Raw genomic sequence first — 16,252 nt, forward strand, 5'->3', positions numbered from 1 at the left:
CAGGATGGTCTCGATGTCTTGACCTCATGATCCACCCGCCTCGGCCTCCCAAAGTGCTGGGATTACAGGCTTGAGCCACCGCGCCCGGCCCCCACTCTACTTTTTAACAGAGCTTTTCACCATCTAATGTATCTTATAATTTCTTACTCATACTATTTATCATTTCTTTTTTCCTGCTCCCCAAAAATCCAAAAATGCAAGTTTCATGTTGGCAGAGAAACTTAACAATGAGGATATATTCTGAGAAATGTGTCATTAAGCAATTTCATCATTGTATGAACATAATAGAGCTTACTTACTTAAACCTAAATGGTATAGCCTACTACATACCTAGGATATATTGATGTGGCCTACTGCCCCTAGGCCCCTAGGCTGCAAACCTGTACACATGTGACTGTATATTCAATTGTTTTGTTTATTGATATATCCCCAGCACCTAAAACAATATCTGGAAAAGAGGTACTCAGTAAATATTCATCCAATGAATTAACCAAAAGAAGGAAAATTCAAAACTTTAATGACAACTAATTTTAAAACTACAATAACTTAAAATTCAGCAGTAGGATTTTGAGGGAGGGTAAGTTTCAAAGATTGACTTACCTAAGACTATGCATAAATAAAAAGAAATTAATCCAAATACCAAATTCTCCAACTTCCATCAGTTGGAAATCCAATTCTATTTTCTACAGTGTATGTTCTGGAGACACTACTGGACACTCATACTCTCAGAACTCACAATTCCTCCACTTTTGTTTTTAAATCATGAGAAAAAAAGGAGTTGACTCTGTTATATTGCTTTATCTGTCTTTCCTTGATCTTAGAAATGAATACTACCATGGTAATTTTTACTGAAGTACCTCCTAAAGTTAATCCAAAGAGGTCTTTGTAATCTCCATTCCTGCAAAATTTAGAACTTTGAATCACATGATTTATTTCTAAAAGTAAATCCATGCCTACTTTCCCCTCCAAAAAATTCCGCACTACATTTAAATTCCTATAATCCCTTCATTGCTCACTCCCCACCCCCAGGGTCATATTTTAAAGTTGGGCCTCTGCCTTTTGGGCCACATAGGCATACTGTTTGCCATACCACAGGTATAGCTATCTGGAAGACATGGAGGGCATTATTCTGTCACTATTGCTTCAGCAACCAAAAAATAAAACAACAAAAACAAGAACAAAAAAGAAAGAAACTTCCTCCCTCTTTTCACTTGCTGTCGAGATTCCTAACCACTACAAAATTAGCCTATGTTTCTTCTCCCACATAGTAGAAATCCAGGCTTCTCACTGCTGTGCTATTCTGTACCATCAATTCATCACATAAAGAGCCTCGCTGAAGAAGAATGATTGTCCAACCACTTTACTAGCATCTGTCAAGCACTTTTCAGTTTACAAAAGGCCTATCTCATTTAACCCTCACACCATGCCTGTGACCAAAGCATTATTAACTCTATTTTACAGGAGAGTAAACTGAGGCTCAGGGAAGTTAAAGGAGTTGCCAAAGGTCATCAGTTGGGGAGTCATGAAGCCCAGAAGAGAAGCCAAATTCTCTACTGCTCAACCCCTTGCTTTTACTATTACACCTCATGGCTTTCAAATCTAAATGCAGTTATTCATGAAACAGGAACCTGGTAGTCTTAAACAGGAATCTCTCACTTGGCAAGGTCTTGTCTCTTGTTGTATTTGACCCCAACTGTCCATGGCTTTTCCTGGACCCAAAGTACACACAGACAAGAACCCAAAGGAGGACTACACGTGGGATAAAATGACACTCATTTTAATGATATGTCTCGGCAGATGAGTTCCTGTGTAGCTGGCTGAAAGCCCAGACCCTTTCAGTAAAACATCCTGAATAATTCACATTTTTTGGTCTATAATATAAAGGGCAAATGTAGCTCATTTTTAGACCAGTTCTGAACATCAATAATAATAAACCAGAGATAATGTATTTTGTTTTCATAGAATTGGAACAAATTGGAATGTCTGTGCAAAAGCTTATCAGATGTAGTGGCAGAGGGGACAAGGTCTAATTTTTACAGCAGGGAAATTTTCCAGGGATAAACTATTTCTGATAAAGGGATATTAGCCTCTTAGTCAACAGAACCTGGATAGATGCTTCTGACAGAGAAGAGGGAGTAAACAGGCAGGAATCTACACACAGGATATCAGGGATATTTGCTCTAAAATACGATTGATAATTAGAAATTTCTCAGTTCCCCCTTTTCCCTGATTCTTTGATTCTTATTGTTATCTTTATCTCTTACTCCTTTGTTTCTCATATATTGAGACTTACAGATCAAGCTCCCATTTTTTTCTTCAGGGATATTTTTCTAGTTCAAAGTACCTACCATCTCCCTTCTGGTTCTATTCATCCTTTCTCCTGAAACTCCTTTAGAAGCGTGGATTAAGGCAGAGCACTAAGAAATGAGGCTTAAAGGTCCCCTTCGCATTCTGACTCTTCTCCTTTTGTCTATTCCTTCCTCCTGTTTTCTTAATTTTGGTGTATTCAAAGGCTTTCAAGTGCACAGTAAATGTAGAAACTTGAAGAAAGGCAGAATAGAAACATAACCAATGCATACATAAATAAAGCACACTGTAGAATCTTTTTAAATTCTGTATGATATATTGAATGCTGTTTTTCACATTACCTAGACCATTTGAAACCTAATTTGTAGAACACAGACTATCTTTAAGCAGTAACAGATGTTTCTGACATCTTTTCTGTTGTCTTGGACCATTACTGCATATGATACATCAAAGTTAAGTGGCAATACAAGGAAGTAGATGCATTTGCTCCATGCCTAGGCCATCAGTTCCTAAAGTGGAAACACCATATATTATCTAGCTTAGTTTACTCTACAAGACCTGCCATAGAGCATTGTACGACATACAGATATTTTTTGAAGCAATTCAATTTGACTTGGAATTAACTCTGCCATCATTCTGTAAGGAAGGATTGAAAACTGGTCTCACCCTATGCTGAAATAGTACATTTCTATACAAAAACGTCCTTCTCCCTCTTCCCTTGGATTGCATAAACTATGTACATGCCTTCCTCAGGGCAACTTCCTAAGACAGTGTTAGCCTAAGGATCTTTGTTTGGGTGGCTTTTAGAAACTCAGGAAGACAGGAGCATCATATGCCTATAAGCAGCTGGCTTCCAGGTCAGTAGTTTTGCTCTGACCCTAAAATCAGACTCCCATCCCCATGAGTATCTACAGGGAAGGACTGGGCATTCTAAGGAGTTTATGTGCCAATTCAATTTCTTAACCTATCTCAAAGATGGAGATCAGTGTGAGTCCAATCCATGTTTAAATGGCGGCAGATGCAAGGATAACATTAATTCCTATGAATGTTGGTGTCCATTTGGATTTGAAGGAAAGAACTGTGAATTAGGTAAGTAACTATGTTTTGACTACTCATGGTTCAAAGTTTCCCTCTGAAACCAGTTGAAACTAGAAAATGCAATATTCATGTATCATAATTTTTTCTTAAAAACATACTTTCAAAGCTTATAAACATTTATTTCATTTGTAGTTATAGTTTTCAGAATATGAGTTCAAGAAACTATATTAAAATCAATAACAATATTTGGTAACTAAGTGATAATGATGTTCCACTCACTTTACTTATTAAGCCTTAGTACAACCATACGTGGTTAGTACTGTCATTATCCCCATTCTACACAGATGAGAAAACTGCAACCCCAATAGCCAAAAGTTACAGAGGCATAAATGGTTTAGACAAGACTTAAACTTCAGTGTGACCAAATCCCATGCTTTTAACTACTATATTCAAAATTCAGAGAAAACTGAACACAGAAAATTGAAATCATGACTAAATTGCTATCAACATAGGTAGTGAAAGTCAATTAAGTACAGAACTAGGGTATGACTGGCCAATTATCCCATATAATGGGAATTCTCCACATGTACAAACCACTTCATATACTAAATTTGTTGACAAAATTCAAAGCTCATTCCTGAATTTGACTATATTTATTACATCAAAAGTGTTACATAGCAACCCTAGAATCCTCGTATCCCTTTTCTTCTCAAAGTCTAGATTACTTTTTCTGAGGTTTTGGTAATTGGAGCAGTAAACCCCAATGTCCTTTACCTACTTGTTTATTACCTCCAGATGCAATATTACTGGTACTGTGATTGTGAAATGCACACAGTGCTAATGAGGAATTCACTTTCTACTCTGATATGCCAGAAGAATAGAGATGCAATCCTAAGGAAATAATTTAACACCACAGGCTACATAACTAAGGACAAAGAGTAGAAAATTAGCAGAACTCTATTAAGGCATTACAGCAATCCACCTCACAGATGAAAAGGGCATGAAATGAAATGAAATGTAGCAGCTGCACTTATCCTGTTGAGAAACGAAAAAAGTCACCCATAATGTTGTTCAGAAATCCTTTCAGTACTAAAAAGGAATTCATTGACCCCCTTTGGGCTCTAAAATTTCTTAGAAGGTTAAAAAAAAAAGATAAAGGTGACAGGGAAAAGATATTTGAAAAGAAAGAGAAGAGTCAATGAACTTGCACACCTGGCTTGGAGTCCCATTCCTTTAGATTTGCATTGTGGGGACAAACTAATGTCTGGGTTACATTTCTTGCGCGTGCGTTAATTGATTCAACATCTCTGAAGTGCTACTTTCATCTGAAAGGTTATAATTTGAAATTCAGATTTACCTGGATAAATTTGATCCTGCTATTATGAAAAACCTCAAGAATTCTTTGGAGTAGTTACTCTATCAGCTTAAATAATATAACCATTGGAGCTGAGGGAATGAATAACTCAATTAGTCTCAGTTACAACTGAAGGGCACGTTGTAGTAAACTATAATTGAAAACATAAGTATTTTTACCTAGTTTAAATATAAAGACGCTTTAAGAGGAGGAAGGGAATAGCCCTGAGGAATGTAAATATAAGCACAAAAGTTTAACAGGTGTGTCTATGTTCCACACAGCAAAAATGTGAAGTCTATAACTGACACAACGTGGATACTCTCATGTTCCCACATTTTGGTTTGGTCAGAACTCTGCAGTTGTACTGCAGCTACCACCAATCCTGGCCTCTAAAGTATGTTGATCTAACCCACCAATCTGATCAAGGTTTAGAAAAATATTTTCAGCCCAGTTAACTAACAAACAGAATGAGAATTCCCTCAAATTGCTCTTTATCTCAGACAATAGAGGAAAGCAACAGCAAAAGCATAAACAAATTACCATTTAAGCTTTTTGCTTCAAATTAAAGACTAATCTCAATAGCTACTAGATAGCACAGTTTATGGGGCATCTCAGCCCCATCTTTTGTCTTATATGGTGTGGAAAAAGAAAGGAGATTTTCATCAATAAGAATGTTTTGTTATCTTTTTCCCTTGTCTATCGGGCCCTTCACTGGGCGAGAGAGGTATAAATATTCAGAGTGTGCTTTCTAGTTAAAGAATATTAATTGGCTACTAGGTCCCTTTGGTTAGAATAAAGACCTCTGTACCCTAGCTGTACAACAAATCCAAGTATCTCTCAGATAGACGAAGTTCTGTAAGAATTTGGTCATTCCTGCCTCTTCTAAAGAGTAACAGAGGCATTTTCCCACAGTAAAGTAGAGTGGAAAGAAAAAAATCACAAGCATATAAACACTTTTTCAATTTTCCAGCATGTCACAGACACTGCTGTCTTATTTACTACATTTTCTGAGGAGTGAGAAAAGGAACTATGTTGAGTTTAGCTGAAGCACAGCATATTTTACGGTAAACTTGTTAAATAAAACATCTTTTGTCCAAGCTTCGGTTGTCACACCAGTGGATATCTCAGGAAATATAAAGCCAGAATAAAATAAAGCAGAACATACTAACATTTGTAGTAGGCATGAAGGGAATTAGACATTGTTCATGTTAACATGGAGGGAGAAAAACAGATGCTTTGAGACATTCTTTAACAGATATTCTAGGCACTGAGACCAGCTTCAGGATCAAAGAGCACCCATACCCACCACAGTACCTGACATAGAAATGCTCAGTAATTGATAAATGAGTCCCATTCTAACTGTCCCTTAGGTCCTGCTCTATAGAACTCTCCCCTGGAATTCCTCGTGTTATTATTCTATTTCTGGAATCTTGAGTCTTTTAGCTGAGGGCAAAAGACTGCTGATTAGGAAGCGATATTTCCCACCTCCTGCACAAGACAAGCCAAAGATCAACAGCACCAGCAACATACTGGGCCCTAGAGGGCAATGAATAACGTGGAGAATCATACAGTGGTATGGTTATTTACCCAATAACACAGAATCAGAATTGAGAAAATACAGAATTTACTCATTCCCATTGTGCATGCCCTGGACAAACCAAGCTGCACCTTTTGTAACTTATCACAATCTCATATTGACTGAACACTTTCCACAGGTAATGTTTGATTTGGCTGAACACTTTAGTATTGCTTTGTGCAACAAAATGATAGCTAGTAACATAAAAAGATCCAGAGATATTACCACTGCTAGTGGGGAGAAAGGTCTTTAAATTAATTAATTAATAGGACCAAGTGCCATTTTCTTAGATCATGCCCTTAGTGGATTATTGGTAGCAAAGGTTAAAGCTCAAGCTGGTTCCTTTGTCCCCATGGCAATAGTCTATTTGCCTCCCTTTATTTCCTGAACTATCAGTAAGGACTAAGAGCTAATTAATACATTCGGCTATGCTAGCATATGTAAAATAGCGTTTAAAAGTTTAGATTTGTCACTCAAAAGTTCATATTCTCCAAAACCATACAGTCACTCTGTTAGCCTGTGTTCCCCAGAAAAAAGACACAAGCTGATTTGTTAACATATGCAATCCCAAGGGGCAAGAAAAAGGAACTAAAGAGTGAGGCAGCAAGGAAAAGAAAGCCAGTAAGAGGATGAGTTATCAAACTACTCGCTTCTAACTGCAACTCATTGCTTAACTTCCTGGGACTGTCTCCAGTAAGTTAAATAAACTGACCTCAGGTTAGTCCACCTGAGTGGGAAGAAGAGGTGAAAGAATTTGTCCATCAGTATCTGTCTCTTGTTGGTTAGAAGTTTGACTTATGGGGAATTAACTTCCCCACATTTCCTACTTGGGCATGCTTGGGTACCCAGAAGGTCATATGGCATCCATGCCTCAGCATTAACAGGGAAGCCTCAAGGCAAAAGACACATAGGGCAGCTATAAGCCAAGGCAATTCAAGGATACACCTATAGGAGGTTGGTTGAAGTATACCCAGAGCAAATCACCACCATGCAGGAAAATGACACAGGTGAAGCTGAGAAGAATGAAGGTGGTGCATAGGAAGTATCTAATACAGTCACTCATTTTCAAACTTTCCATGTTATGATGACACTGACCACTGAGGATTTCTGCTGAAAGCTGTACTATTGTCAAGCATGTACATAAGATGTGCAAGAACTCTACATAAAAAATTATGAGACATTATTGAGAAAAATTAAGGAAGACCTAAATAAATGAATGGGCAATGTTCATCAATTAAAGGATATAATATAGTAAATATATCAAATATTTACTAATGGATTCAATGTAATACCAGTCAAAGTGCCCAACAGGCTATTTTGGTGAGGGGAGGTCAGGCAGAATTAATAAGCTAATTCTAAAATGCATATGGAAATACAAAGAGCCAAGGATAGCCAAGACAGTTTTGAGGAAGAATAAACTTGTACTACTTACTCTATCAGATGTCAAGACTTATTATCAAGTTACATTTATTAATACAGTGTGGTACTGACACAAGGATAGACAAACAGATCAATGAAACACAATAGAGTGCTCAGGAGCATACCTGTGCCTATATGGAGGCTTGATTTATGACAGAAGTGCCACTGCAGTAGAGAAGGGAATTGGTGTTTTCAATAAAAAGTGGTAGGTCAATTAGATATTCATATGGGAAAAAGAGATCTAAGCTTGAAATATAAAACAATTAGATATTCATATGGGAAAAAGAGATCTAAGCTTGAAATATAAAACAATAACATTTTATATTGATGAAGTTGCAGAAAGCAAAAATTTCTTAAAATACAAAAAGTGGTTACCATAAAGGAAAAGATTGATAAACTGAACTATATTAAAACTAAGAACTCCTGTTCAGCAAAAGACTCTACTTCAACTGAAAAGACAAGTCACCAACTGAGACAAGATATCTGCAATACAGATACCTAATAACTGAAACCCATACAGTGATGGTGAGAATTCAAATCTGTACATTCCTTTTAGAAAATTGTTTGGTAGTATCTATTAGATCTGAACATGTGATCCAGTAATTACACTCATAATTATAAACCAGTAAAAAGGTATGTTTATGTCACCAAAAAATATATACAAGAATGTTCATTACAGTATTACACATAAGAGCCAAAAACTGGAAACAAATCAAATATCCATTAGCAGAATGAATACATAAAAGCTGTAATAGTAATGCAATGGAATACTACACAGCAATGTAAATGAACTACTGTTATACAAAACAACATGGATTAATCTCACAGACAAAATGTTAAATGAAACACACAGATGAGTACATATTGTGAACTTCTATTTGTAGTTCCAGAACTGACAAGAACTATTTACTGTGTTAGAAGTCCAGGTAATGGTAACCTATAAAAAGGAAAAAGGGTGGAATGATCAGGAGAGGGCATCTTCTGGGGTATTGATATTGGTCAGTTTAGTGTTTACACAGGCTCATTTACTTTATGAAAACTTATACTAAAGTTTTGTGTACTTTTCTGAATATGTTATACATTAATAAATAGCATTTTAAAACCTGTAGTCCATGATTTAGTGAAAGTAGAATATCCAAACATTTAGTTTTAAACCAATCAGTTATAGTGCTACCACCGTTTTTATGCCTTATTTTACCTTTCTTTTCACTCTTAGTTCAAAGCTCCAAAATTTCTCTCCATGAATGTCCCCAACATATATTTGACCCATACATGAATCAATAGTTCCATGTATTTTTTAGAAATGCATGTTAAATGATGCTGTTGCTGTCTATTTTGCTTCTTTTAGATGCATCATGTAGCATTAAGAATGGCAGATGCACGCAGTTTTGTAAATTTAGTGCTGATCACAAGGTGGTTTGTTCCTGTACCGAGGGATACCGACTTGCAGAAAACCAGAAGTCCTGTGAACCAGCAGGTCATAATCCGAATAAGATTTTTTTTTAAGAAAATCTTTATCTGAACCTTCAGCATTTTAACAAACCTACATAATTTTAATTCCTACTTAAATCTGCTTCCTTTTGAAGTCATATAAAAGATGAGTAGCTTGAATTAGACAAATTAATCATCTAAATTGCATCATATTTTAAATATAAACTATGTAATCATCTACAGCTTGAATTCTTTTCTGTGTCCAATTTTTTCTCTAACACTTATATGACAAAGCAATTAATTTGTGTGATTTCTGCATATACATTTGTAATTCATCAAGTCAAATCAATGTACTAATACTACATCATAAAATATACACAAACGATAGAGTGATAGGCTTCTAGTACAAGGATTGTGAATTTGAAGCATGATTCTATTTGGGCTGGCTAGTTTACTCTGATAAAGTTATTTTTTTATTGTTGGGTCTCAAGCCAAATTTACACACTTGGTGTCAGAATGATTCCAGCCATGAACTGTTTTAAGTTCTGCTAGGCTGATCAGTACAATCTATATGGCAGAGAACAAAGCAATGTTTCCCAGTCATATCAACCATGCCACCATTTTACCAGCTGATTAGTGTATTCAGAACATCTCCACTCCATGTTCATATGACTCCTCTCTCAAAATGAAAGCCCTAGACACTTTAATTTTTTAAAAAATTTAGGCTCTACAGGGTCAAATGCATTTGAAAATTAGGGGTCTCTTTGAAGCAAACTGGATATAATTTCTTTTGCATTTCCAAAGCCTGATATCTTATTAAATTGGTACATTAAATCATGTACCATTTCTCTATAACTGGTTTCAATACCTATCTCAACATACGCCAGGCAGAGGAAATTAAAGAAAGAAACGGAAGCCAGGAATATATATCCTGCAACTAAAATGAAGAGTCTCTAAGGCTTCAGGACCTGCCCACTTGTCCTTCTGCCTGGTTCTTCATATACATTGTCTCAAAGCTAGTCTACCTTGAGAGGAGCATGAATATGTATGTGGGTGTGTGTCTGTGTATTTTAACCTTAAAAACCTAACTTCCAGTATAGATAGATGGTATAGTAGCTAAACCCTTACAAGCTCTTCTATGCTATAAAAGAGAAACAGAATTGAAAACCACTTCCAATTTATTAAGTGTTATATTTGAATATAGCCTTAGCTTTAGCAGAATAAGTAAGCCAAACTTAAAATAAGCTTTTCTGCCTTTTCAACAATGGTCCCTTTGCTCCAGCCATTGTTGATCATGTATATTTATACATAAGTATTTTGAAATAATTTCCTGTTTTCTCAACCACTTGCTGTCTTCATGATACTTTGTCGCAGCTGGTTGCTATAGAAATGTCTGTTACAAAGAATGTGGCTTGAAGGAAAGTGAGAAATGGAAATGAAATGTGAGGTGACTTTGTTTGACTACAAATTCCCATTCTGGTAGTCCCCAGTGTATCAACAGATTTTTTTTCTTTAGAAAATAAACCAACCCAATGAAAAATGGTGGGCACGTCCTGGTGAATATGGCTGTGATAATCATATCAGCAATTTCTTTGGATAATATTTGAAAGCCAGGCAATTGAATCACAATTCTCTCTCCCCAGAAAATACCTAAAATGCACCTTGGAATCTAGAAGGCATTTTAGTCTGCAAAAGAAACCCTCTTAATGATAAGCAGCAGACGTCCCATTTACTGAATTGGAAAGTTAAAGTTACAAGGCATCAATCAGCAGACTTCCATTCAGGGATGGCACTTGGGAGTAAGACTTTTTAGTAAAGAAACTAAACAGAAAGTCATTAGACTCTATAAAAGTCTTACCAAATTTGATTCTGGAACACCTATTCTATTTCCGTAAAGATGATGAATTCCGGAGCCAACTGTTCTTTTCATGAAGGATTTGAAAACTTTCCATGAAAAGAATTCAATCAACCTTTTAGCTTGAGACTTTATTCACTGATTAGATTTTTAAAAATACTGATGGGCCTGCTTCTCAGAAGTAACAAGGATGGGCCTCAATCTCAATTTTTATAATGCATGTTCCATTTACCAATGAGAAATATCAGAATACTAATTTTTTCTTCTGTTTTTCTAGTGCCATTTCCATGTGGAAGAGTTTCTGCTTTACAAACTTCTAAGCTCACCCGTTCTGAGACTGTTTTTCCTGATGTGTACAATGAAAATTCTACTGAAGTTGAAACCATTTTGGATAACGTCACTCAAAGCACCCAATCATTTGATGACTTCACTCGCGTTGTTGGTGGAGAAGAAGCCAAACCAGGTCAATTCCCTTGGCAGGTACTTTATACTGATGGTATGCCAAAACTGGAGCTCAGCTGGCAAGACACAGGCCAAGTGGGAGACTGAGGCTAATTTACTAGACAGACCTATTGGGATGTGAGAAGTATTTAGGCAAGTTTCAGCACTAACCAATGTGAGAATGCCTCCAGAGATGAACCGCTGGTGAAAGAGAGGCCCAAAACTAACTACTATACAGATCAAGAAGAATTTGCCATTAAGGAAACAGCATAGCAGAATTCCAGACAGGCAACTGGTCAGCAACATGAAGGTCTGGAAGAAAGGTTACAGGTACTCAGGTTCAGGGTACTACTTCAGCTTCAGCCTTTGCAAAGTTGGAAAGACTTTAGGCCCAGAGAAATTAGATTATTTTAAAGGGGGCAAAGAAAGGGACTCAAGGAGTAAGGATTAAGGCAAGAATTAGGTTCCAAGAAACAGGGTATGAGAGAGAGTCTTGGTCTACAGCTATGGTTCTCAAAGTGTAGTAGCATCAGAATCACCTGGGAACTTGGAAATGCAAATTCTCTTACTCCACCCTAGACCTACCAAATCAGAATATCTAGGGGGTGGGGCCCAGCAATCTGTGTGCAAACAAGCGCTGCAGGTGATTTTGATGCACATTATAGTTTGAAAACTAGGCCAGGTGCAGTGGCTCACACCTGAAATCCCAGCACTTTGGGAGACTGAGACGGGAGGATCACTTAAGCCCACAAGTTTGAGACCAGCCTGGGCAACATGGCAAAACCCCGTCTCTATAAAAAAATACAAAAATTAGCTAGGTGTAATGGCGCTCACCTGTGCTCCCACCTACTCAGGAGGCATAGGTGGGAGAATCACCTGAGCCCGGAAAATCGAGGCTGCAGTGAATTGTGATCACACCACTGCATGCCAAGCTGGGTAACAGAGTGAGACCCTATGTCAAAAAAAGGAAAAAGAAAATCGCTGGCCCAAAGTAAATGAACTTGTTACAGAAGCCAGGATTCAAAACACCAAATAACGGACTCGTTGTACCTAGACCTTTCAGTGTGCTCTGCGGAGCTTTCTCCAAGTGTGGTCTGCAAACAACCTACATATGTAGAATTACCTATGCACATTTTTTATTTAACAACCAAGAGCTACATTTGTAGCAAAATCTGGTTTGTAACTTAGCCTACAGCTAAAGCTTAAGAGATTCCATCTGTGAGAAGGAATAGCTCCCCTCTTTGGCCCCCTTCCTCAGGCAGGAAGCCAGATGGTTCTTATATAAAATTGTGCTGTCCAATAGGTAACCACTAGCCACAGAGGCTATTTAAATTTAAATTAACTACAGTTAAGTGAAATTAAAAATTCAGTTCTTCAATTGCACCTGCCACATTTTAAGTGCATAACAGCCACATGTGACTAGTAACTACTGTATTGGAGAGTGCAAGTGGAGATAGAGCACTCTATTACTGCAGAAATTTCTATTGGATAGCACTTAAAATAGTTTAGTCTAACTTAAAACTCCCTAGTTGCCACAATCCTGATTTGGTAGTAGTTTCAAGGATTTCTCTACTGAGGTTTGAATCTCTGCCATTAGAGACTGATAACTTGGAAGACTTTGCAATTATCAAACTGGTAACAACTGAAGGCAGAATGAGGTAAATGTCCTTAGTTTTAACAGCATTGGAATTTTCTGGGACCAGCTGTGTATCTTTTCAGGATTCTTGAGAATGCCTGCCATTTTCCAACACAATGAATCTAAGGTATTACACATATACCTGGGGATGGGGTGATAGGTATAATTGCACAAGCATTGTGGAGAATGGTATCAGAGAGTGGCAGAACATCACAATCAAGGTTTATATATTCCTTTCTTTCACTTTTGCTTTTCCGAAAGACAATATTTGCTGAACCTGATATTATGGCCCATAAATGGGACACTGTATGTTCCTTTTCACCTCCTCTCTTTCTACTTAAATGCACCCTACGAGGGCTGCTTCCCCTACCTACCATAACCCCTTCCTTCACTCATCCATATCTTTCCTCTTCTTCACAAGTCTGTAATATTGACCTTCTTTATGAATCTTTCCTTGAACAATCCCTCTTGAATCCAAGCACTCTTATTATGCTTTCAATGTATTTAATATCCATGTATCTAATTCACTCTAATTTTGTCATCTGTGTTCTCATGTATTGTCATTCATTATGTGTCCAACTTACATGGATAAGCCGGTTACAACAAAAGGTCCTACTTTATGACAATTATCTTCCTTGGGTTTGTGGGACATAGAACAGAGCTTAGAGTAGAGGATCCAAGAACCCAGAAGAATATATTAGCTAAGAAGATAACTTCTGTTTTTAAAAACTCAAGATTAAAAAAAAAAAAGTAGGATGCATGCTTTGTGAGTTTAGCATTGTCTCCTTGTCATTCCAGAAATGAAATGGCAAATACATTTAAATAAGAGCTAAAAAGGGGGACAGGGTATAAAGGCTCAATTTAGTCACTTAATTTGTTTCTCACCCACCTCCTTTAAACCAAATGTTTGTCAACGTGTTAACAATGCGGATCTTTCCTGAAAGAAAGTTTAATAAGTCTAGCAGTCACCTTATTTTCTTTTCAAGCAGAAAAAGCTATGAGATGGTGGTTGTGGTTGTTTTGGTAGGGAGAAGATATAAATGACACACATCATTTCAAATCATTTCATTACCTTCTCACTGCATACTTAGAGTTATTGTACCTGTTGTTTTTTTTTTATGTCAAGCCTGGCTAAGAGCATTTGGAATGTTCAAGATCACTCATACATGCATGTGCACACATGCACATAAACATAAGTTCACTACCTATTTCATCCATATGAACTAAGATTACTGACTTGTACAGATTCAAAGCACTAACTTTTATTCTTTTTCGAAGGCAAGAAGCTGAGCTACTTCCCAGAATAGTTGTGAAAGATCTTGTCGTACTTCTGCATTGTTTCCTCCACACCACCTGCATCCAGTTCCTTATGAAAGGTTACTGGTTTTCAAAATTACAGGATAAATTGAGTATACAAATGTCATTTTTACACAAAATGAAACAGGAAATAAAACAAACTAGAATCTCTCCTCATTTGTGGATGGGCCAGCTCCACCATGCCATGGTTAATCTGCAGGGAGGAAATACTAGATTTGATTGCAGCTCAGACTGCAGCAAACCTGCTGTGACTATGCCATCAAGAGAAAGCAAGCAACATCTGGGGATTCAGTGGTGAAAACATTATAAATCTGGCTTTCAAATATGAAATAGTATTTAGCAGTGTCACCTAGAAAACAGTATTTCAAAACGCTGATGCTTCATAAGAACCTTTCTCTTCAAAGTTGTTTCGTTTATCTTTCAAATTAGCCACGGTGACAGATAAAGTGACCACTTGGTGAAGAAATCTCACAAAGAATAACAGAGAGAGTTCACTTTCATCTAGTGTTAAAGAAAAGGTGTAAGTGAGCTGTTAGCAGAAGCCACAAGGGAAAGGGGAAGATAACTTCTTTGTGGACTAAAGGGTGAAAGTTGCAGGCCGTCAAGAAGATTCTGGTCTCCATTAAGAAAGCCCTTCCCAACCAACAACCACTGGGTTGGTTACGTAGGCTGGGCAGCGGTGGGAGCAAATGTTGATTGAACAAATGTTTGTCGGAATTGTTGACTTAAAAAGCTGTTCTGTCAATGAGGACAGCAGCGGCTGGATAGCCACACCCAGGGAGAGGGCATTCGTTCACCTGGCGAGAGATTAGAGCAGTCTAAGGGACGGGTGGGATCCTGTGCAGCTCTGAGACCCTACTGAACCGTGTCCACCTGGCACATATCCCGTCTGCGGTGGCGCTCATTTCTTACCTTATTCCAGGGCTTTCACCTCAGCTTGCCAGGCTGGAGCCAAGGTCCAACGCAGCCGCACGTTGCTCTCGACGGTAGCTTCCCAGGAGCCCCCTGTGGTTCCGGAGCCGCACTGCCGGCCCCACCCTCTTTCCTACTTCCTAAAGCCAAAGGCACTGGTGGGCCGGACCAGCTTCTAAAGTCGTGCAAGGAAGGTCTAAGACAGGAACGGCGTGAGGCCAATGGAAGGAGGTACTTCACTTTCCCTCCAGATGCCCAGCGATGAGCTCAGAGCTCCTTGAGAACTCGGGAAAGGAAGCAAGGTCTCTGAAGAAATACTTCAGGAGTAGAGAGAGGAAGCTAGAGTGTTAAATGCACTACACAGGAACAGAAATGAGATTTTCTTAGAGTAAGTATATATCTAGCAGTGTAGCAAACTAAAACATGTCTTGAATTGCATACCACTACATAGGGAAGAAATGAAAACCTTTGAACATTAGTGAAAAAAGGGAAACTGCAACGCCTGTATTACTAGATAGCGTTCATCAACAGCTCAAAAGCGAGAGATTTAAAGAAACAACACCGCGTTTTGGCTTTATAATGCTTTAACTTGGTTTGGATCCCATGCCCACGACCCTGCCACTTGACAATTCTAGGCATGTACAAACTGGCCCGCAAAATTCCTCCCACATTTCCAAAGAACTATTTGGCCCTTTCTCTGAAGTACCTGTTTTTTTCCATTTTTGTTTTGCCATAGGCCCCAGCTCAGTATGTGGCATATTTATTCTACATTTAACAATTTGAAGATCATTCTATTCTACTGAAAAAAAAAAGGAATACAATGGAAGCCAAGCGATTAAGCTTTCCTTATGCTTATATTAAGTTGTAGCGTATGCATTTACCAATAGTTAACCGTGTTAACCTACGGAAAATGTCCAGGGAAATGGTCTATTTCTTATTCTATTTTTGGCCTAAAACATCTTTAAA

At 37.8% G+C, this 16,252-nt stretch overlaps 1 protein-coding gene across 1 annotated transcript in view; it reads left to right on the forward strand.

The window, feature by feature from the left end:
* Positions 1-16,252, forward strand: part of F9 (coagulation factor IX) — a 30,936-nt gene that overhangs the window by 7,739 nt on the left and 6,945 nt on the right. Inside the window, exons 4-6 of the mRNA XM_032268323.1 lie at positions 3,283-3,396; positions 9,043-9,171; positions 11,258-11,460. Coding sequence (XP_032124214.1) covers positions 3,283-3,396; positions 9,043-9,171; positions 11,258-11,460 — 446 coding nt within the window. The remainder of the gene's footprint in view (positions 1-3,282; positions 3,397-9,042; positions 9,172-11,257; positions 11,461-16,252) is intronic.

The sequence above is a fragment of the Sapajus apella genome, unplaced genomic scaffold, assembly GCF_009761245.1.
Source record: "Sapajus apella isolate SASKATOON/1434 unplaced genomic scaffold, GSC_monkey_1.0 scaffold179, whole genome shotgun sequence".
Taxonomy (NCBI): Eukaryota; Metazoa; Chordata; class Mammalia; order Primates; family Cebidae; genus Sapajus; species Sapajus apella.